The 24,042-nt window shown below is 41.5% G+C and overlaps 2 protein-coding genes across 7 annotated transcripts in view; one reads left to right on the top strand and one right to left on the bottom strand.

Moving 5' to 3' along the window:
* The window catches only part of LOC105008062 (oxysterol-binding protein-related protein 10), an 84,018-nt gene extending 80,389 nt beyond the window's left edge, over nucleotides 1–3,629 (top strand). For all 4 annotated transcript variants that reach the window (XM_013135683.4, XM_013135684.4, XM_013135685.4 and 1 more), the window contains exon 13: nucleotides 168–3,629. In XM_013135683.4, coding sequence (XP_012991137.2) covers nucleotides 168–212 — 45 coding nt within the window. In that variant the 3' untranslated portion in view covers nucleotides 213–3,629. The remainder of the gene's footprint in view (nucleotides 1–167) is intronic.
* A 6,905-nt stretch (nucleotides 3,630–10,534) lies between these two features.
* The window catches only part of LOC105008063 (dolichyl-diphosphooligosaccharide--protein glycosyltransferase subunit STT3B), a 127,861-nt gene continuing 114,353 nt past the window's right edge, over nucleotides 10,535–24,042 (bottom strand). For 2 of the 3 annotated variants that reach the window (XM_020050474.3, XM_029122878.2), the window contains exons 8-16: nucleotides 23,561–23,609; nucleotides 22,556–22,710; nucleotides 15,846–16,057; nucleotides 14,318–14,505; nucleotides 13,334–13,505; nucleotides 12,880–13,053; nucleotides 12,204–12,317; nucleotides 11,497–11,703; nucleotides 10,535–11,233 (exon numbers count right to left, since the gene is read on the bottom strand). In XM_020050474.3, the coding sequence (XP_019906033.3) occupies nucleotides 11,156–11,233; nucleotides 11,497–11,703; nucleotides 12,204–12,317; nucleotides 12,880–13,053; nucleotides 13,334–13,505; nucleotides 14,318–14,505; nucleotides 15,846–16,057; nucleotides 22,556–22,710; nucleotides 23,561–23,609 (1,349 nt within the window). In that variant the 3' untranslated portion in view covers nucleotides 10,535–11,155. Of the gene's footprint in view, nucleotides 11,234–11,358; nucleotides 11,385–11,496; nucleotides 11,704–12,203; nucleotides 12,318–12,879; nucleotides 13,054–13,333; nucleotides 13,506–14,317; nucleotides 14,506–15,845; nucleotides 16,058–22,555; nucleotides 22,711–23,560; nucleotides 23,610–24,042 lie in introns of all 3 variants that reach the window. The other variant, XM_029122877.2, reaches the window with a different exon arrangement.

Raw genomic sequence — 24,042 nt, 5'->3', positions numbered from 1 at the left:
CATACAATACTATTCAACTCCATCTTTTTATCCCTCTTTTCTCTTTTGGCCTGCTTGTGCTGAAGCTTAGCTTTCACATGGCTGTCCCTTAGTTTGGCTCCAGGTGAATTTGTCTCTATCTAACCAAGGATTCTTATCCAATTTTGTGTCTTTGTTTCTGCTTTCAGGGAGAAGGCTGGATCTACAACAATGCTCTGTGGAAATCTCACTGACAAAAGAACTGCTCTAATGGAGAATAACCTAAAGCCTCTAGCCCTAAATGAGGGGCCAGACTGGGGAAGGATGATGACGGAACATCCTCTTGAGGGTGTGGTGCCACATGTCCTCCTTTAGAAACTCAGATACTGACTCTTAATGATATGGACAAAGGAGGACACACATGGGGAGCAAGTTGCCAAAGGGGGTTTCCACTTGATCCATCAGGGGTGAGGGCGGGTGGGAAGACAGTTTTTTATAATTATAATTTGAGGTAGAGCATTTCTATTTTTCACTTAGCAAAGGCCTTTTTTTCTTTGCACAAACACAGTCTGTTATGATTTGCCACAAGTATTGTTTTTTTCTCCAGTTGTAGTTGTGTTGACACACATTGTCAATTTTGAATTTGTAACAGGAAAATTGCACAGATAGAATTAGTAAGACTGCATAACATGTATTTGTTACTGTGCTTAAGTACAAAAATGTATGCAAGCAGTAATTTAAGTACATCTGTATAAAAGGGCTGCTAACTTAGTAAAATGTTAAAGGAATAGATTCAGATTTGGGTGAAATAACGCTTCCCACAAGCCATTAGTCAACTCTGTTCCAGCCTGGAATTAGCATTATTAGCAGTGTGCAAAATCATGAATTGAAACTGTGCATTTCTAGATACAAAAGCTGCTTTGCAACGAAAACAAATTCCAAATTATTTCCAACTAAGACTAGCAATGTTGTTCATCACAAATAACCTGTCAATGTTGTATTCGCCGAAATAATTTCATTTACGCTATATAAAGCTCATTTTCAACGAAACTGATACTTCATATTTTTTACAGGTCAGTTTTGTTGACAGTGGTATAAATCTGCGTTTTTTCAAGTTTCAACATAACTTTATTGACTACCCGGAACAACTACTTAGGATTCTCCTTAGATAATCCAATCTATAGGTTGTTTATCAATTCCAAGTACGCTAAGAACTTAGTTGTGTCCTTGAGAACGTTCTTGACAGAATGGTCTTGCAAAATCGCGCCTACCTGGATTGAGATGCATGTGTACTTGGCAATTGCGCAATACACCTCCACTCTATGAGGGCAGTAACCTCCTCAGTAGTCCCTGAATAAAATATTGTAGCGTCTCGCGGGGCAGTGTCTCGAACCCGCGCCCTATCCCATTTGGAGGGGCGAGTAGCGGCCCTACCAAGGTCGCTACACTACCCCCACCAAACAGGAGAGCGTGTCCTCACGCTTCATTATAGCAAGTCCCTCACGGAGATACGCCTCTCCAATGGCCATCCGGGCCAATCCCCCTTCTGACACCAATGTAGCGTCTGGTGGTGCAGTGTCTCGAACCCGCGGGAAGTTTTTCCTGCTCTCCTGACATCTTGAAATTACTTCTGGGATATCAGATGCGTTCTCGCTGAACAACTCACTAACCCATGCATCCTCCATAAAAGAGGCGGATCAAGTACACATCTGGGAATTTTAGGCGGTCTTGGTAACTTGCGTTCTTTGGATTGGAACCGTACATGGCCATGAAAGAAAACGTCAAACGAGTTCACAAGTACGGACAAAAACGCGGATTGATAAACGGCCTATAGCATTCTCTCGCTACAGATGACATCATAGCAGAATAACCAAAGCGATGTGTTGGCTATGGAAAATAGTTTGCATAGTTCCAGTTTGAAGTCTTATTTTCGCCAGCTGTTTCGTCAAAATAAAATCGATGCTAGTGCGACAGATGACTGAATTTAGTTCTAAGTGTTATTTCGCAAGTACCCGCTTGCAATGCAGTTTTTGTAGCTTGGGATGTACCATTTCAATTAATGAATTTGGACTACAGTATGCTAATTCCAGGCTGGGACAGAGAAGAATATCTTGGTCGAGCTATCACTTCAATGTAATTGTGGTCCTGTCATAAACAAATGCTGACACCAGGTGCACTCCTGATCAAGACACGTTGTCTTTCCACTGAACATCGGAAAGTTTTAACAATTCCGAACGCTGCTGCCCATGCAGACAAGGTAAAAAAGAGAATGTTCTAATTGCTCATCAGGGCAGAGCCTTACACCTCTACAATTAAGAAGGAGTTGGGTTAAATGCAGAAGCCACATCTACTATCTCCTTAATAAAATGACCCAGAATACAAACACTCAATTGGCCCTCATTTTCCCAATAGGTCCTTTTCCTCTTTCCAAGGGTGTGCCTATCTATACGTCTAAGCTATAGCTGTACGCAGCTCACGACTCCTTATTGTAATAGTGTAGCGGGCTGCCTCTACATTGAATAAGGTGCATAAGACAACCCCATTCTCATGTCATCTCTCCACGTGCCATTCAGGATTATGATTTTGACAGGATACGAAGTATTTTTGTGGTTTCTGTATAATCCTGTTAAATATTTACATTTTTGCAAAATGAACTAACCTGACATTATGGGCTGTAGGCATTTTGCTTGAATATAGATTGCCTATGTTTATTGTTTAGCGAAACACAGAAGGAAATAGGTTTGGGTTGATCCACCTTTCTTTAGTTCTACGAAAATTGATCAATGGCATTACTTCTAGTTGTGAATAAACTTAAACCAATCAGTTTGATAATCGTCAGGAATGAAAATTAGCCATCACAAATCTGTCCAGTGTCTGTTCTTAAATTACAAGTGACCTCAACCAGAACAGATGCATGATTGAGTAGAATTTGATAGCTAGTGCAGCAAATATGCATTACCATGATCATTTACCTAACAACTCTCTCCTACGGTATTGGCCTTAACACTGAGAAGCAATTTTGTATACAGGTGTTTTGAGTCCATCACAAATAGGAGTGACAGAGTTATTTGGAAAGAACTTTCCACAAAAACAATTGACTTTTTTCCCCATATCTATGTTCACCCAAGATATTCTGAACGTTGGTGAATTAATATGTTCCATTAAGCTGAGTAATGCATTTAAGAGCATTAACCAAACTAATTTATTTGGGTGAAAAAAACCTATGCAACCCCTCATTTGTTATAGGTTGGAGACTGTAGGAATGGAAGGATAAGCGTTTTGTTCAAATAAATGTGCTCTGGCAATCACAGCCCGTATCGGTTCTTCCATTGTAATTTCAGATTCTTAAGAGAATTCTCCCAAGTAACCAGAGTCAAGTGGAAAATACAGAACAGCTGTAATTCAAAGGTTTGTGCTGCCATCGTGTGGCATGTTTAATTCTCAGAAGCCTTACTTTATACCCAAGCCTTTTATTAAGAGATATTTCAGAGAGATGGCCATGTACAGGCCTACAGGGGATTGTATAACTATTCACCCATCCCCCTTTACCTTTTTCACATTGTGTTGCAGTAAAATGTGTGATGAAATGGATGTAATAGTGCTTTTTTGTGATTGATCGACAAAGTGAAAAAAATGCTACAAATGTTTACATATTAATAAAAACTAAAACAGACATTGGATATGTATTTATCACCAGTTTGTGTAGGTAGCCAAAATTGGTTCTGAATTCCAACTTGGCTTAACAAATCAAATGACCTAATGTCTTTTAAACTACTACCCCTTCCTCTGTAGCCCATACCACACATACAATGATGACAGACACGACACTAACATACAAGGATGACAGACACGACACTAACATACAATGATGACAGACACGACACTAACATACAATGATGACAGACACGACACTAACATACAATAATGACAGACACGACACTAACATACAATAATGACAGACACGACACTAACATACAATAATGACAGACACGACACTAAGAGGAATACAAACAGATGAGTAGAACACCAAGTCAATTGAATTTCAGGGATATCAATCTATAAAGTTAGGTAGCATAAGCGATTGTGAATCAATGTCACCTGTTTTGGTGAAAATGAAAGTGACAACAGGTGCACTGGAGCGGCAACAGCAAGGGAATGGTTTTTGCAGGTGGTGGCCACAGACATTTGCTCTTTCCTTATCCTTCCTGACCAATTCTTCTCTAGTTTTGCTTCATGCTAGGGTCCCTGTCACTACTGGTAGCATGAGTCAGTACCAGCAGCCCATTCAGGTTGTCCAGCTCCTCCAGAATGGCACATCCATACGTGTCATTGCAAGGTTTGCTGTGTCTCCCAGTACAGCCTGAAGAGCATGGAGGAGATACCAGGAGACGGCTGTTACACGAGAGCTGGACAAGGCCGTAGAACAGGGGTGGGCAATATTTTTTACTGAGGAGGCCACATTGAAAATGCCAGAGAGAATCATGGGCCAGATTACTTAAACCAACATGCCTAGAAAACACACAAAATAGCTAACAGTTAACTTACATATTATATTTATGCATATTTATTTTCCATGCAACACCGTTTTCATTATTGAACTTAAATTTACTTTAACAATGTTTTTTAAAATTATTTTCTGTTAACAACTTATGGCAGGCAAAGGCCTAAAACATAAATTTTTAGGGTTATTACTCAACAGAAATGTTGCAACACATTCGCCTTAAAACCTACATTACATAAGGTATAGTGTATATCAGTTATATAGGTACAGTGGGGAGAACAATTATTTGATACAATGCCAATTTTGCAGGTTTTTCCACTTACAAAGCATGTAGAAGTCAAATTTATATCATAGGTACTCCTCAACTGTGAGTGATGGAATCTAAAACAAAAATCCAGAAAATCATATTTTATGATTTTTAAGTAATTCATTTGCATTTTATTGCATGACATAAGTATCTGATCACCTACCTACCAATAAGAATTCCCAGCTCTCTTCAGGTCATTGACCAGGTCCTACCGTGTAGTTCTGGGCTGATCCCTCACCTTCCCCATGATCATTGATGCCCCATCAGGTGAGATCTTGCATGGAACCCCAGACCGAGGGAGATTGACCGTCATCTTGAACTTCTTCTATTTTCCAATAATTGCACCAACAGTTGTTGCCTTCTCACCAAACTGCTTGCCTATTGTCCTGTAGCCCATCCCAGCCTTGTGCAGGTCTATAATTTTATCCCTGATGTCCTTACACAGCCCTCTGGTCTTGCCATTGTGGAGAGGTTGGAGTCTGTTTGATTGAGTGTGTGGACAGGTGTCTTTTATGCAGGTAACAAGTTCTAACAGGTGCAGTTAATACAGGTAAACAGGAGGGCTTCATAAAGAAAAACTAACTGTGAGAGTCGGAATTCTTACTGGTTGGTAGGTGATCAAATACTTATGTCATGCAATAAAATGCAAATTAATTATTTAAAAATCCTACAATGTGATTTTCTGGATTTTTGTTTTAGATTCCGTCTCTCACAGTTGAAGTGTACCTATGATTTTAATTACAGACATGCTTTGTTAGTAGGAAACCTGCCAAATCGGCAGTGTATCAAATACTTGTTCTCCCCACTGTATAATAGTTATTAGGGCAGACATAAATCTATGAAATCACTTCTGAAGATTTTCACTCAAAGCAAATATTGGTATAATTGCCGTCATCATACAGTATATTTTTTGTACTACGTGCTTTTAACGACAGCGATTCCAGCAGCCCAGACCCAAGAAATCAACTTTTAGGTCTACTCACTCAATATGAACAGGAGAGCCTCGTATGGACGTTGACAAGTGAGGTGAAGTCAGGAGTCATTTCTGTTGAAGCAGTGTGCGGTACTGCTGCAACATGTTCATCAGTGCGCTTGGACTTGTTGAATTGTAGCTTCGGGTGAGTTTTTGTATTTCGCTGCATGCTTGCTCTGGAAGTGCCTCAGCAAATTGTACTCTTTAAAAACTGAAATTAGCAATAATCTGCAATTAAATATTTTCCTGTCAATAGTTTTTTTAAATACCCTGCTTTCGTTATCAACTTTTCTTAGGCTAATTTTCAGAGATCGCTAGCCATCAATTGCGTATAGTACGTACAAAAGATAACTTCCGTGTGTGGATTGTGGTGCTGGTCCCTACGTATCATAGCAACGCAAATACCTTGTTTCAACTTAAAAGTAATTTAAACAGACAGTATGATTCTGCTGTACTTATTACTGGGAGTGCCACGGGACTTTTAATTTGAAAATAAATAAATATGCAACAGTAAATAAACTAACGTAATCTGCGGACCTCGTCAGGTATTATTTTAAAATTATTTTAAAAGTTTTTGATGTATCGCGGCCGGATAGAATGACTCAACGAGCCGGATCCGGCCCGGGGCCTTATCTTGCCCAGGTTTGCCATAGAAGGTCATTAACCCAGCAGCAGGACCGGTATCTGCACCTTTGTGCGAGGAGGTACAGGAGGTGTAATGCCAGAGCCCTACAAAATGAACTTCAGCAGGCTACTGGTGTGCATGTTTCTGACCAAACTGTCAGTAACTCACTCCATAAGGGTGGCATCAGGGCCCGACGTCCTCTAGTGGGCCAAAATCCCTGCTGCAGTGTGTGCAAACCTGGTCAAGAACTATAGGAAACATGATCTCTGTAATTGCAAACAAAGGTTTCTGTACCAATATTCTTATTTTCTGATATATCAAATACTTGTCATGCAATAAAATGCAAATTAATTATAAAAAAATTATACAATGTGATTTTCTGGAATTTTTTGTTGATTCCGTCTCTCACAGACCTCTAGATGCTTTGTAAGTAGGAAACACTGCCGATTTTGCAGGTTATCAAATACTTGTACTCCCACTGTATAATATATCTTATTCTCCTAAATGCTAAACTTTATGTTAGGGACACGACACAGATATGGACAGGCAAATTTAGAATAGGAAACCTTCAGCTATTCTTCCACCAGACACCGGGACTGGAATTCACCTCATAGAAGAACAACTAACAACACAAAGCCAAATCTTCCACCAGACACCGGGACTGGAATTCACCTCATAGAAGAACAACTAACAACACAAAGCCAAATCTTCCACCAGACACCGGGACTGGAATTCACCTCATAGTAGAACAACCGACAACACAAAGCCAAATTTTCCACCAGACACTGGGACTGGAATTCACCTCATAGTAGAACCGACAACACAAAGCCAAATTTTCCACCAGACACTGGGACTGGAATTCACCTCATAGTAGAACAACCGACAACACAAGGCCAAATCTTCCACCAGACACTAGGACTGGAATTCACCTCATAGTAGAACAACCAAGAACACAAAGCCAAATCTTCCACCAGACACCGGGACTGGAATTCACCTCATAGAAGAACAACTAACAACACAAAGCCAAATTTTCCACCAGACACTGGGACTGGAATTCACCTCATAGTAGAACAACCGACAACACAAAGCCAAATCTTCCACCAGACACCGGGACTGGAATTCACCTCATAGAAGAACAACTAACAACGCAAAGCCAAATCTTCCACCAGACACCGGGACTGGAATTCACCTCATAGAAGAACAACTAACAACGCAAAGCCAAATCTTCCACCAGACACCGGGACTGGAATTCACCTCATAGAAGAACAACTAACAACACAAAGCCAAATCTTCCACCAGACACCGGGACTGGAATTCACCTCATAGAAGAACAACTAACAACACAAAGCCAAATCTTCCACCAGACACCGGGACTGGAATTCACCTCATAGAAGAACAACTAACAACGCAAAGCCAAATCTTCCACCAGACACCGGGACTGGAATTCACCTCATAGAAGAACAACTAACAACACAAAGCCAAATCTTCCACCAGACACCGGGACTGGAATTCACCTCATAGAAGAACAACCGACAACACAAAGCCAAATCTTCCACCAGACACCGGGACTGGAATTCACCTCATAGTAGAACAACCGACAACACAAAGCCAAATTTTCCACCAGACACTGGGACTGGAATTCACCTCATAGTAGAACCGACAACACAAAGCCAAATTTTCCACCAGACACTGGGACTGGAATTCACCTCATAGTAGAACAACCGACAACACAAGGCCAAATCTTCCACCAGACACCAGGACTGGAATTCACCTCATAGTAGAACAACCAAGAACACAAAGCCAAATCTTCCACCAGACACCGGGACTGGAATTCACCTCATAGAAGAACAACTAACAACACAAAGCCAAATTTTCCACCAGACACTGGGACTGGAATTCACCTCATAGTAGAACAACCGACAACACAAAGCCAAATCTTCCACCAGACACCGGGACTGGAATTCACCTCATAGAAGAACAACTAACAACGCAAAGCCAAATCTTCCACCAGACACCGGGACTGGAATTCACCTCATAGAAGAACAACTAACAACACAAAGCCAAATCTTCCACCAGACACCGGGACTGGAATTCACCTCATAGAAGAACAACTAACAACACAAAGCCAAATCTTCCACCAGACACCGGGACTGGAATTCACCTCATAGTAGAACAACCGACAACACAAAGCCAAATTTTCCACCAGACACTGGGACTGGAATTCACCTCATAGAAGAACAACTAACAACACAAAGCCAAATCTTCCACCAGACACCGGGACTGGAATTCACCTCATAGAAGAACAACTAACAACACAAAGCCAAATCTTCCACCAGACACCGGGACTGGAATTCACCTCATAGTAGAACAACCGACAACACAAAGCCAAATTTTCCACCAGACACCGGGACTGGAATTCACCTCATAGTAGAACAACCGACAACACAAAGCCAAATTTTCCACCAGACACTGGGACTGGAATTCACCTCATAGTAGAACAACCGACAACACAAGGCCAAATCTTCCACCAGACACTAGGACTGGAATTCACCTCATAGTAGAACAACCAAGAACACAAAGCCAAATTTTCCACCAGACACTAGGACTGGAATTCACCTCATAGTAGAACAACCAACAACACAAGGCCAAATCTTCCACCAGACACTGGGACTGGAATTCACCTCATAGTAGAACAACCAACAACACAAAGCCAAATCTTCCACCAGACAGTAGGACTGGAATTCACCTCATAGTAGAACAACCAAGAACACAAAGCCAAATCTTCCACCAGACACTTCTTGACAGGACCTCAGAAAACCAACATGCAACGATACATTGATTGGGAAAGCAAATGATTTCAGGAAAACTTCTTGTACAAACTTGAACCATTTATTTTGTCTACATTTAAACATTACTGAACTAAACAACAATGCCAAAATGTAAACTTGGAAAGTGGTGTGGGGTGGTTAGGGGGACCAGGTGTAGAGGTTGATTCTGAAAAATAAAATCATTGTAGTTTTGGGGCACAGATGGAAAGAGAAGCTGATTCACCGCTGAAATTGGGAGAATCCAGAAGAGAAAGATCTGTCCCGCCATCTCGAATAAAAACGGACAAAAAAATATACCAATGCAACATTAAGAGGGCTACCAACCTTTCCACTTTCTGTATGTCATTAAGGCTTAATACAACTGCTTTGTCTCCTCACATACATTGAGATTGGCATGGGGAGGGGTGGCACAACTCCTTTTACACATTTGTACCTAATGTAAATAAATTAGTTCCTCAACTTTGTGGTGGAGCATGTTTTACATAGCATCATGCGGAGGGCAATGAAGTAAAAGCAGAGATATAATCCAGTCTTTCTCAGGGAAGATCAAGGGACAGAGAACAAAGCCATTTTTATATCCAAAGAACTCACTTCTAAAGGAAAAAGCAAGAGAATCAAACGAGAGGTAAACTGTCAAGTGGCTGACGATGTCAATGAAAAACAATCCCTCTGTATTCCTATGAGGTTTATGATGTGCAGTCTTTCATGTTTTACCCCTCAATCCCACACACTTTCGGGCACAAATACAATCATTCAGTGTTAAACGAATTGAATTTGTGACAGGCCCAGTACAGTACACTGCCAGGAGGGTTTTAACAAATGGGAAACCACCCCTTTTGTTCTCTCACTGGCAGCCATCTTGAGATTCAGCACTTAAGATATCGTACAACATTCAACTCTGCTCTTGGTTGGTTGTCAACAAAGCCGCATAAATCTGTGTGCATGTGGACAGGCAAAAATGATAAGACAGATGAACATATGAACGTTTGGAGATAAAAAGACCAGCAATGAGGCACTAAGCTCACAGACCGGACTAGAGCGCACAGGGTGGAGACCAAATCAATGACACTTTTTTTTTTTGTTTTACATAGAATTGCTTCCTTTTTTTGACCCTAGCAGCAGAATACACATACTAAGCAATTGTCAGGGGTGAAAAGTATTTAAAATTCACATTCGTTTTAAACATCTCAAGTCCCTCGTAACGAGATTTATTGCATTCACTGTTCTATCCGCTGCCATAAAAAAACATCACAACAAAGAAAAAAAAAATCAGCATATTTAAAAATCACCACAATAATCCAATATATTATAACCCTTTTAGACATTTTCTTTACATAACATATTTACATATTAGGTCTTTTATTTTTGAAAGATTTGTCTCAGTAACAACAAATTAGAGCCAAGCGGGGGAAAAAAATCTTAATGATAAAAAAAAGTAACCACAGCCGATCCGCTGTGCCTTGATACTGTATACAGTCGATTGGACAAACGTCAGAAACACATCCCTAATTCCAGTGCTTCTTCATAATTTCACAAAGCCGACATGGTTACATATGCCAAGGAGCAAGATCAAGGGCTCTTTGGTGCAATTGCTCCCAGCCTTCTTAGCTTTAGCTTGTCCCCCTCTCCGGAATAACAGTTTAATGTACCACGAAATTAATCGCCACTGACCCCCCAGGTTTGGGCCGCTCCGTGCCTAGCCACACATTCAAGTACAAAAACAGGGAAAGAAAAAAGAAAAGAGCAAAACAATAGTTCCTCTGGATGAAATGGACAAGAGTCCTGGGGCTACCCAGATATGACACTTCCCCCTCCCCACCACATGGGGTGCTGCGCTCAGAGGATTAGCGCTGGAGGCTAAGCGCTAACATTCCAGACAATGGCTGCTGTTCTTCTTCATTGGTAGAGTTCTTTTTGCTAGTTGAATTTTTTTCTTCTTTTTTTACGGGTTTGTCTGTTTTCATTATTTCTTGTTGTTAGGTTTCTTGCCTTTCTTCAGGACCAGCTTATTCCTGATGTGTCCTCTCTTCCTCTTAGCAGTCTGTGCAATAAAACAAACCAGACTTACAAACCACTTTTCAAACATAATTAATCCTATGACATCTACATTGTAGAATTTGAGCACAACCATTAACTGTAGGAAAAACAAAAAGTGAGTTGGCTCACATTTTATGAACATTTCCTTTTGGTGGCTAAAATTTGAGGAAGAAATCATCATATTCATAACCAGTGATGGGACGTCTTTACAGAATACCATTATCAGTATGGATGGTGAGAGACGTGAAAAACACGAAAGCCTCAAACCTTTTTGGAGGTGTACTTCGGCCTGGGCACGATGCTGCGGAGCTTGTGGTCCAATGGTTCCCTGTTGTCCAGCTTCTTCACCTTGTAGATGCGCACCAGCCAGTGCTCGGAGGTAAAGGCCTCCTCCAGGTGCTTGAACTTGATGTCCTTGTTTCCGATCTCGGCGTTACGGGTGCGGTCAAACCCAGGTGGTGTCCGGAAGTCCAGCTGAGAGAAGAGGACGGTAGTAGACGATTGGTGAAAGGACAGCCAGCTAGTTTCTCAACTTAAGTATGTTGGACTGTGGTCCAATCCAAAAAAAGCACCTAATCCCTACGCTCTATGCACCTATATCAGAGGATAAAAATTGTAAAATACACTAAGTCTTACACCTAACCCTAGCTCCAAAGCGGAGCTATTGCCAGATTTCTTATTGCATGACAAACCCTCTCAGATCTTCACAACTGCATAAGGTGTTGGGCTCAGGTGTTCATTTGGGAATGGGCCTGTGCTTAGCCTGAAGGTTGATTTGACCTTCACTATGGTAGCATATTTATTGCTCTAGCATTGCACTAGCATCTCTCCTGTACCTGCCTGAACATTTTTGAGAACCTCGCCTTCATCCCTCCTCGTCATATATGTTAATGTGTCTTTGAGCACCTCCTTCACCTGTTACTCAGTGCCCCCTGTAGCCTGCTCTCGCTTCGAGTGCTTCAACTATCACTCACCTGCATCTCGCCGAAGCGGTAGTAGGACATCTTGTACATAAGGCAGCTAAGCAGGACGGGTGAGCCGGCCTTGTCCACACGGAACTCTCCCTGAGGGGTGAAGTAGTCGCTCTCCTGAAAGGAACATGGCATGGAGGGGGGGGGGGGGGGGCATCCTTAAGAATACTAATTTCATGGAAGAAGTTGCCAAATATGTGGTCTGAGAACACTCAATTGTTTCTTTTTATGTCTTTAATATTCAACATCACATTTTACGGTTGACATTTACAAAATGTTTTGGGCAGCAGATGCCCAAGTGGTTGGCGTATTGGGACAGTAAGAAAAGGTCACTGGTTTGAATCCCTGAGCGAAATAATGTGTTAGTGTGCCCTTGAGAAAGGAGCTTAGTCATTATTTCTCTTGTAAGTCACTTTGGACAACAGACGTCTGCTAAATGACTGATATGTATGCGAATGTATGCGAATATCCACTACTTTGTCAAATGCCCAAAGTGTCCTTCAGGAAAATAAATGGCAACACCCTTGGGTTAGCCTGGCTTTATGAATTACTGGAAAACTAAAAGTCAGGATGATTAGCATAACAAAAGGGTTAAAAATAGATGTGAACGAAGCTCCTTCAGAGTGACGAATCGTCAGTAGATCCAAACTGGCACGGCCTCAGCCAACCGGGCACTCACTCGAATGTCCTTGGGATGCTCTCCCTCCGCTATCCTGACCATCCACAGGAATTTGTTGATGTCATCACCCGAATAGCCAATCACGCCCCCGAAGATGATGAGCACATAGTCCACGTCCAAACTCCTCATGATCTCATACGCAGCACTCTCATTGGACGACATGGCTTTGCCGACCTGAGGATAAGATGGAACGAAGGGAAAAGGTTGTTTGAGCAGAGGCTTCAAGATGGTAGCAAAATCAGTGGGAGGCATAAATCCACTTTAATGTTGTGCTGGCCCTTAAAAAAAAAAATCAATCAAGCCATAAAAGAATCCCAAACAGTTTCACAGCAAAGGTATTGACTTTACTGTCAAAAGTCAGAGCAAATTGCTTGTCTAATATATTTTTGAGCATGAAGTGAAATCCCAAAACATTCCATATCCCCCATTTTGGGAACCGTGATGATGTACTCACCAAGGCTATATGACTGTTATTCCAAGTGTTGTTGTCCACTAGTGTGGTTCGATTTGCCATGCCTGCTATCTGGTAGCCATAATCCCACCAAGACATAACCCTCGCATGCTCATCTGTGTTCTGCCTCAGCCAATAGTAGGCCTCCCTGAAGTCATCCAGGATGTTTCTTGTCCTGTGGGGAGGGACAGCGTTGAGGCATTACGGCAATGATAGGAGACAAAAATTACAGGTTACAGGAATGACAGATCACGGAAATGAAAGCCAGGCAACTGTAAAGTTTGGTAACATTATTCTGACAGAGCAGGTTATACTGATGAAAGTCCATTATACTTTACCAGCATAAATATATGAATGAGGAGTTAATGGTAAGGAACTTAAGTTTCACCTACTTCCATGTCGCTTATCAATATTTCAAAACCTCAAATTGTAAAATAAGCACACAAAGGCAGGCAAAAGTCTGTGTAATCCTCACATTGAAGGAACATGGAGGGAATTGTACATCACGCTTAGTAAAATATTGAACAGCATTCTATTAAAAGCAACAGTATGGGGTGAGATAGTAATACCACAAAGTGGAGTTACCGAACAAGTCATGCTAACACTCCAATCTAATCAAAATAACAACTTTCACCTAACGAATTATGAATGAACTCTTACTATACTGCTTAAATATGTGCGTGTATGAGAGTGAACGTGTCTGTGTGTGCATTTGTGTTATTTGGTTATTCATGTGTGTAAATACACCCACATACTGTATACGGAGCAAGATATGTGGAGCTACAACGTTATTAAATATACAATACAGTTAACTATAGGATCGTTTAAAGCACAGCACACCTGACCCTAAATGCTGGTGGGTTCGACTCCCACTAGAGTTATTCCTGCATGACTGTGTTGCTTTAGACAAATTGTATGCCAAGGATCTGTCTTTTTTTTCTGTTTGTGAATTATTTATGGTTTCAGAAATCCCTCAGTATTCCTCACCCGTCATGGTTGTAGGAGGCCAGCACGACGCTGGGACTGGAGTAGGCGTTGCTGGTGACCCAGGTGCAGTGGACGGCGAACATCATGAGCAGCATCAACATCAGCATGGTTACTATGCTCTTAATGTTGGGGCCCAGACCCTCCTCTGCCTTCTCCTGCTCAGACACATGCTTGCGCACCTTCCCTGCCTGCAGAGGGAGACAAACACACACAATTGATTCACTGGCCAAATAAACAAAGACTACCGGAGAGTTCCAACAAATGTAGTAAAATCTGACATTTTGCCATGAGCAGAATGTGTCAGTGTGTTCATATGCTCAGAGTATCACTGCATGCATTGTGATTCATCCTAAAATGCTATTACAATTCAATGTTCCAAACGTACGTCTCACTGAATGAATGCTGCAGATGGACAAAAGAGCCATCAAATGATTATTTTCATCAGTCATGGAAATAAGTGTCCTGAGTGAAATGGCGGTCAATTTAATTAAACTGAGTTTTTCTCTTGCTAGCAGACTAATGGTTTTGAGATGATATGGACATAAAAATGGACGTTACGTAGAACTCTTTCCCACCAATGAACGCACATATTTTTAAAACAACTTAATATAGGCCTTTATAGGTGATCATTGACCTGATACAGGTGATTATATGTTATTATTTACATTCCGGCCCCCAACTGAGAACAAATTTGACCCAAGGCCAAACCTCATTGATCCCTGCCTTGCATATGACTTTTTGGAGACATTGTAGCGAAGCATAGGGCCAGGAATTGTACCCAGGTTTCTGGAGGGAGCCAGAGTGCATAGAGCCAGGAGTGTTACCACGGCTTCACACGCCTAACAGGAACTTGTTTGTTTGCATCGTCCAAGTAGGTGTCAGCGTCAACAGCCAAGGGGCGACATGGCGAGGGCAGAGTGCTCTGAGGAGGCGTAAAAAGGGAAAGCAGTGGGAGGATCTCATTCTGGCTCACGCGGCTCGTCGCTTCCTCTCCATGCCTGCTTTCAAAAAAAGTTCAAAGGTGACCGAAGAGCGGAGGTGAGGAAAGGCGGAATTGAATATACTTGAATGAAATTGCACTCCCCTCCAATAGTGCGTCATCCGGTCGTTTACAGCGAATGAATCCTAAAATAGATGTGTGAAGTGATAAAAAAAACTAAATGTATCTATTTATGCAAGATGAATAAAATAATAAGTAGTCTTGTTTTGAAAAGTGAGCACGCTTTCCTCAGAGAAAACAACCTCTAATTTGAAGGGGGTGTGGAGGACTTTAAATGACTTAGCCGGAAGGATATGGTGGCTCTGATGAAGTCGGCAATTGATGGAGGTGAACATACTCCTCTGTTCCCCAACCAAGTAATACTTATACTCACCTCGACAACTCAACTAATTATCAATGTTAGTAGACAGACTTTCTCCAAAACAACTTTCTCCTGGTAGCTCTGTTGTTACTGTTGTCTTAAATATGCCCACCCATCTATTAAATGTGCGTTTTGAATGTGTTCCCTGAACTTTGACCCCCTCTGACCTTGTCGTAGAGGTTCCCGGAGTTCCTCTTGTCGTCCTCGTCGCTGCTGTCCTCGACGGGTGGGTTCTCCCTCTTCATGTCGTCGCCCAGGTAGTGCTCAAACACACTGGAGAAGGCAATGGCCGACAGCATGCACACCACTGGGGTCAAGGTCAGCATCAGGCGCACCATCACTCCGGCGAAGTAGACGGCACTAATGGCATACAGGGCCACTGGGTTGGGGGCAAGACAAGAGGCAGGTAGAGTTACAATTTACAGTAGTGGGTTTGAAGAGGAGAAATTGTTACATAAAACATTTGTAAAAAAAAAATCAAGATATATATTCAAAAGCAATACGTTTCAAAATTAATCATTGTTGTTCTTTTTATTTAGACTTATTTTTTGAGCCCCAGAAACAGCCATAGTCAGGGCTTGAACTTTCTGCGATATATATTTTTTTGCAACAGTGAACCTGTAAACGTATTGGTCCAAGTCCTTTTTTTCAATATATCAATGGAGAATAGGCATTCATGCTGTGAATCGTGTTTACTTGCCACTTGTCTATGAAAAATGCCTAACAGCGTGTTATTAAGCTACACATCAGTTAATACAATGGATGTGCTGTCACAAATTGTTGGAAATTGGAATCACTCTCCTTGCATCTGCCTTCCACATCTCCCTCCAAAAACCCATTGAACAATACGGCCAGCAGGGCCTCCCCTCTGACCCTCTTCTGCAACAGATCCCGAGACTGTGTGCACAAATCCAGCTACTAACACTTCACTTGGTAAACTGTCTTTATTTAATGTCTTTGCTAGCCTAAGCTAAGCATTAATGTTGTAGATAAAAATCTCTAGCCACCTTTATTTACCTTACTTCCTTTGCCTATTATTCAGTAATAGGCAAGTAAAGATAAAAGTATTAAATAAAGACTCAAGTATTTGGATGTGGCCAACAATCCCTCAGGAAAGCTACTGTTTGCAGACCCACATCTGAGCCCTAATCACATTTCAGCCTAAACATCAAAAGAAAATACCTTGAAAAGCTTAGGTGTGATTCAGTATGGGATCAACTGCCTGCACACCCTGCAGCTCTCCAGATAGGAGAGGCTGATATGCATTTTATATAGTAGCCTAACATCGCAGTTATTGTACTTCATGCCTTGATCAATAGCACAATGGTAGAAGAGGGTTGAACTATGGGATCAGAAACTAGCAACCTTCTATTTAGATTTACATGGGCTACAAATAGAACAAACGCTGACAGTTATTTTGGCAATTTGAGGGCTGACATTTAAGGGTCGTGACACCCTGGTCAAATTGACTGACTTTGAAAAAGTCAGCTCCTGCACTTATTTAATTCCACTGTCCATGGTTTACAGTAAAACACAGCACGTCTTTAACATAATGCACTGCATTTTAAACAGAAGGGTGTATTATTCAAGGCCAAATTGGAAAACGCATCGTACAAATTGCAATTACTAACAATTCATTCTTTTAATTGTTTGACAGATAGGTGATGGAAGGTTTCTTTCGGTACAGGGACGATGGTCACCCCCTGACGACACGACCTGGAATGCCATCCGGCCCTGGTGAATTCCGAGGGTTCACTTTTTTTAATTCTACCAACTGCTGCTAGTTCACACATTATGTATATTACTGCCCTATTTACCATATCTTAATGTTCAATAATACTACCCAGATTTCTACTATATTCATTTTTCTTCAAAACTGTTATTAGTGTACAGTGTTAGGTATAGTGTTGCTTTATTTTATATATTTTTTTGTCCGGCTATATTTGTGCTTATATATTCTTCTTCTTAACTCACTACATAGTTGTCGGGTGCCATGTCACAAGAATTTCACTGTGAAGGATGACACTGAGTTGTTCGGTGCATTTGACAAATAAACCTTGAAACACTAATATATATCTATTCTAATAATTTTTTATGGATTTTAAAACAAGACATAAACACTCCAAGCCACTCCTGATCTAAAACGGGTAGAAAAAAAAAGGTAGAATGTATGTCCAAATGTTAATGACCAAGCACTTTTGTTTATAGCTGCCCTTTACTGGCACACAAATCGATTTAGGTATACAAATCAGACCAGAAAAAATGATGTGTGTGGCCCAGGTGGATCCATTTATAGGCCAAACAAAAAGAACACCAGCAGTTGAATTGCCCCACTGTCGAGAAGGGCAGGATAATTAATCTATGTCAATGCTGGACAATAGCAGAAAACGTTTGGTCTTTCAGCATGGTTTTTGTCCTTGTGTTTGTAATCAAAGGCTAATTGAGGAGCTGGGTGAGCACGTGGGCGGACTCCAAGGGCAATCAATGGTATTAATTGATCCATTCGGTTACGACACGAGGAAGAAACGGAGCGAGGCTGGCTTCAGGCTGAAGCCCATCCTGCAGACATGCAAACTCTCAAAGGAAAAAAAGGTGTCACCGGCTGAGTGGGGGGCCCCAAACCTGTGGAGCAGCCCCAATCTACTCATTACAAGTCATTTATTTTAACGTCACTCTGTTTACTGCACAACAGAATAGGCTACTAAAAAGAAAACCTAATTTCCTCAAATCCAAAGGCACTCTGACACACATACACACACACACACACACACACACACACACCTTCTCAAGGAGACATGGATCTAAAACCCACCAGGAAAAATTTCTGATGAAAATATAGCTCAGAATGACATCAATCAGACAACACTTATTAAATATTCTACCTTTTTGCCGGACCGTGTAAGCGAAGCCAGCTAAGAGTGAATGTCTCTTACTGAGTGACTGACTACCCCTTGTTAAATAGCGTAGTGGTTAGAGAAGCGGAGCTGCGAACTATAGGTCCCGAGTTCATATCTCCTCGCAGGCAAAATGAAGTATGCATTATGAATTATTCTGTATAAACGAAAACTTCACTGGTTAAAACCTTCAGTGACAAGCCTGAAATAAAACAGTTTACGGTTATAGTGCGACTGTTTCTGGTGGATTTTCCAAGTACGCATCCCGTGCATGCGTTTTGGGTCAGGATAGACAGACACATTTGCTGGCTACCACATAGGCTACAGTAGTTACGTTACAGTGAGCCTTAACTGAAACTGTATATGGTTATATTGCGACAGTTTCTGGTATGGAAGAGTTCATCTTCAGTCCTGGTAGCAATTGCTCAATTCTTATGATTATTCCTAAGATGTTAGTAGGTACCAGTAAGCCTATTACTGTCTAATAAACTGTTGAAATGGCCAGTGGCAAAAGCTAACAGATCATAGACGCTATTTGTGGTGGAGGTAAACTTAGTAAAAAACGAAAGTCAGTTGAACTCTATCAATATCATTCACGAATGGCCAATTAGCTGTTAAACGGCCAGTGGCAAAAGAGGATTTGTTCATAGACACAAGAGGCTATACTGACCTGTCAAATGTAGAGCTCTGTGGTGTCGTTGTTAGCTACACAGCCTTTCACGTGGGTGACCCAAGTTCAAATCTCAAGAGGACAATACTTTATAATGCGGTCCGGCTGAACTAGGCTTGCTTGGTTTCTTGTTTGTCAGTTCTTCTTGTGCTCTCCAATCTTTATGTACAGTGGGGAGAACAAGTATTTGATTCACTGCCGATTTTGCAGGTTTTCCAACTTACAAAGCATGTAGAGGTCTGCAATTTCTATCATAGGTACACTTCAACTCTGAGAGACTGAATCTAAAACAAAAATCCAGAAAATCACATTGTATGATTTTTAAATAATTAATTTGCATTTTATTGCATGACATAAGTATTTGATCACCTACCTACCAGTAAGAATTCCGGCTCTCAATGACCTGTTAGTTTTTCTTTAAGAAGTGTTGTGGAAATTTCTTATACAATGTATTCTGATTGTATAAAGGACTGAGTCCCACTGTTAAGATAGGTACAGGAATGTGTGGGACCTGGTATTTGCATAGGGGGCATCTATTGTCTGTCCAGATGCAGATCAATGGGTTTTAGGACAGGATAGGAGAAGATATACAACAGGGGGAGTAAGGCCAGTTTGCCCCTTTGGGTAAACACTACAGTAAACATGGCAGGAAGGATAAGGTTGGGGAAGATAGCATTTGACGTGTGTGATAGAACAAAGGGAAAGGTGTTTGATTGACATGAAACAGATGGCAGCATCTTACCACACCCCTTTTTCCTATGTAATAAATACTGTCGAAATTATGTTTTTATTTAGAAACTATCCACCGTTACTTTGTAACCTGTATACTTTCTCCTTGCAAGCAAGATTAAAACCGTTTATTGCGCAATTGATTTCTCCTGTCTTACCTACCATTTTCATAGAACTTTGGAATTTTAGAAATTGCCATCACAGAAGCCCTCCTGTTCTCCACTCATTACTCAATACTACTCATTACTCAATTATTAGAAAATGGAAGAAGTTCAAGATGAAGGTCAATCTCCCTCGGTCTGGAGCTCCATGCAAGATCTCACCTTGTGGGGCATCAATGATCATGAGGAAGGTGAGGAATCAGCCCAGAACTACACAGCAGGACCTGGTCAATGACCTGAAGAGTGCTGGGACCACAGTCTCAAAGAAAACCATTAGTAACACACTACGCCGTCATAGATTAAAATCCTGCAGCGCATGCAAGGTCCCCCTGCTCAAGCCAGCGCATGTCCAGGCCCGTCTGAAGTTTCCCAATGACCATCTGGATGATCCAGAGGAGGAATGGGAGAAGGTCATGTGGTCTGATGAGACATAAATAGAGCTTTTTGGTCTAAACTCCACTCTCCGTGTTTGGAGGAAAAAGAAGGATGAGTACAACCCTAAGAACACCATCCCAACCGTGAAGCATGGAGGTGGAAACATCATTCTTTGGGGATGCTTTTCTTCACAGGGGACAGGACGACTGCACCGTATTGAGGGGAGGATGGATGGGGCCATGTATCGCGAGATCTTACTGAGACCTTCCCTCAGTAAGAACAACCCGAAACACACAGCCAGGGCAACTAAAGAGTGGCTCCGTAAGAAGCATCTCACAGTCCTGGAGTGGCCTAGCCAGTCCCCAGACCTGAGCCCAATAGAAAATCTTTGGAGGGAGCTGAAAGTCCATATTGCACAGCGACAGCCCCGAAATCTGAAGAATCTGGAGAAGGTCTGTATGGAGGTGTGGGCCAAAATCCCTGCTGCAGTGTGTGTAAACCAAGAACTACAGGAAACGTATGATCTCTAATTGCAAACAAAGGTTTCTGTACCAAATATTAAGTTCTGCTTTTCTGATGTATCAAATACTTGTCATGCAATAAAATGCAAATTAATTACTTCAAAATCATACAATGTGATTTTCTGGATTTTAGTTTTATATTCTGTCAGTCACAGTTGGGGTGACAGAATAGAGTACCTAAGATAAAAATTACAGACTTTTACATGCTTTGTAAGTGGGAAAACCTGCAAAATCGGCAGTGTATCAAATACTTGTTCTCCCCACTGTATACTAATTTCCATATTATATGATAATCGTGAAGACATCAAAACTATAAAATATCACATATGGAATAATGTAGCAAACAACAATGTGCTAAACAAATCAAAATACATTTATATTTTAGAATCTTCAAAGTAGCCACCATTCTTGGCATTCGCTTAAGTGGCTACTTTAAAGAATCAAATATTAATGTATTTTGATGTGTTTAACACTTTTTTGCTTCCTACATGATTCTGGATATGTTCTACATGATTCTGATTGTGTTATTCCATAGTTTTTATGTTTTCACTATAAATCTACAATGTAGAAAATAGACAAAACTATCTTTTGTCTGGTACTGTACAATGAAAATATACACTCACCTAAAGGATTATTAGGAACACCTGTTCAATTTCTCATTAATGCAATTATCTAATCAACCAATCACATGGCAGTTGCTTCAATGCATTTCGGGGTGTGGACCTGGTCAAGACAATCTCCTGAACTCCAAACTGAATGTCAGAATGGGAAAGAAAGGTGATTTAAGCAATTTTGAGCGTGGCATGGTTGTTGGTACCAGACGGGCCGGTCTGAGTATTTCACAATCTGCTCAGTTACTGGGATTTGTGATACATAAAATAATCGCCTCATAAGTTATTAAAAATAGCCAGGGACATGGTTCATCTACCCTTTTCAGATGCAATTGTATACTGAACTGACATTTCTTTGGTTTGAGGCACTAAGTAACCAGAACGTTCAAACAATCTCAATCTACGTTGCTGTCTGGGTGCCGGACAATTTATAGTTTATTATTATCAGCAACATATTTCATAAAAATAAAATGCATTTTGCCATGTCTGAAATGCGTGAGTTCAGGTATTAGGGGGCTGTTTTAACTGTTAGCTGTGTGACAGCGCCATTCATACCACTGGCCTGTGCGTTTGTGTAGATGGCTGGCTGAACAGACCTAATATATTTGAAGTGGACTATGCACACACAGATAGAAATCTGGCATCACTCCCTGAACTCTGTAATATTCCTGCATCTGTTTATGGACGCATTCCGGGCTCACAAAAGCTTGCATGCCTTTTCATGCCCTGAAGCTGTGTGAAGCTGTTCTGCTTCCTCTCTCCCTCTACACCACTCTAGAATCTGCCAGACAGATTCTGCCGATGTCCCTGATACAAATGCCTATTCCTGTCACATGTCAGTGATCCCCCAGAAATGTTAAAATGTATTTAAACGTGTATGCTGAGTGCTGCAGGGTTTAAATGTACCCCAGCTTACCGAAGACGCGCTCATCATTGACATTCTTGATGCAGAACCAGAGCCCTGCTGGGAAAGTGCAGACCAGGATGTGGAGGTCGAAGAAGAACGAGACCCAGGTGGTCGGCTGGTGCTCTGACACTGACGCAATGATTGGGATGTGGATCTTAGCGTAGCTGAAGAGAAAAAGATGAAGAGATACTAAGAGTAAGAGACAGGCAGCGAGACAGAGACAGGCAGCGAGACAGAGACTGGCAGCGAGACAGAGACAGGCAGCGAGACAGAGACAGGCAGCGAGACAGAGACAGGCAGCGAGACAGAGACAGGCAGCGAGACAGACACAGGCAGCGAGACAGACACAGGCAGCGAGACAGACACAGGCAGCGAGACAGACACAGGCAGCGAGACAGACACAGGCAGCGAGACAGACACAGGCAGCGAGACAGACACAGGCAGCGAGACAGACACAGGCAGCGAGACAGACACAGGCAGCGAGACAGACACAGGCAGCGAGACAGACACAGGCAGCGAGACAGACACAGGCAGCGAGACAGACACAGGCAAAGAAAAGAGACAACGATAGAGTTTTTCTTTTCTTGGTTCTATTAATTGCCCAGTTGACAGTCTTCATCATTATATCAATCATATAATATTGTAAGTAAATAATTATTTCCAGGGTATGCTTTGTTTATTTACATTGTTACAAATGTCAAAAAAGCAATTTGAATTTAATTGAAAGAGAAAGAATGACAGAGACAGCGAGAGAGAGACATAGAAAAAAAGAAACATCTGCTACAGCATGGAAGATAAAGATTCAAGAAACTACCTCATGAGTGAGATCTAAAGCGCTGCTGTCAGCAAACAAAACCAGATGATCGTTGCCCAAAGAAAAAAAATCTAATATGGCAGATGGAGGACAGGAGACAAGCATGTTTTGAAACAAATATTACTGAGGGTGGGGTTTCAACGCTCAAAGTAAACAAATGTCTCATCAATAGGAAAGTGTTTACGGTCAGCAGTACTTACCCAGTGTCCCATAGCGAGTAGAACCGCCCACTCCATGGAGCAATATAACCTGAAATGAAAAAAAAAAAAATCTATAAACCACACCAGAAACCGGCATACTCTTTGTTATGACATGGCATATGGAGTGTGCAATGCATGTTTCAAATCTGGGAGACAAGATGCGCAAAATGATTATACTTAATTTTTTATAAAAGCGTTCTTATGTTTCCCTAGCTATATAAAACAAAACAAACAGTCCAAGGCGCTTTGAGGGTGTGGGGGTATACAGTCCCGCTCTGGCACATAAGCTTGTTTCTTCAGCATTAGGGTATATGTGGGTCGAGACTCGAGAGGCATAACAAAATCCAGAGGAACGGAAGTTGTTTGTGTGGAATATCATCATTTAGTAGGTCAGGTGCAAGTGGGGGAGCTCGACAGTAAAAGCAAACTATATTCTATGTATTATGTGCGCTTTTGGGTGTTGGGAGTAACACCGAAAGGAG

This window comes from Esox lucius, chromosome 10 (genome assembly GCF_011004845.1).
Source record: "Esox lucius isolate fEsoLuc1 chromosome 10, fEsoLuc1.pri, whole genome shotgun sequence".
Taxonomy (NCBI): Eukaryota; Metazoa; Chordata; class Actinopteri; order Esociformes; family Esocidae; genus Esox; species Esox lucius.
Note: the sequence above shows the minus strand (reverse complement) of the source record. Positions and strands in the feature narration are given on the sequence as shown.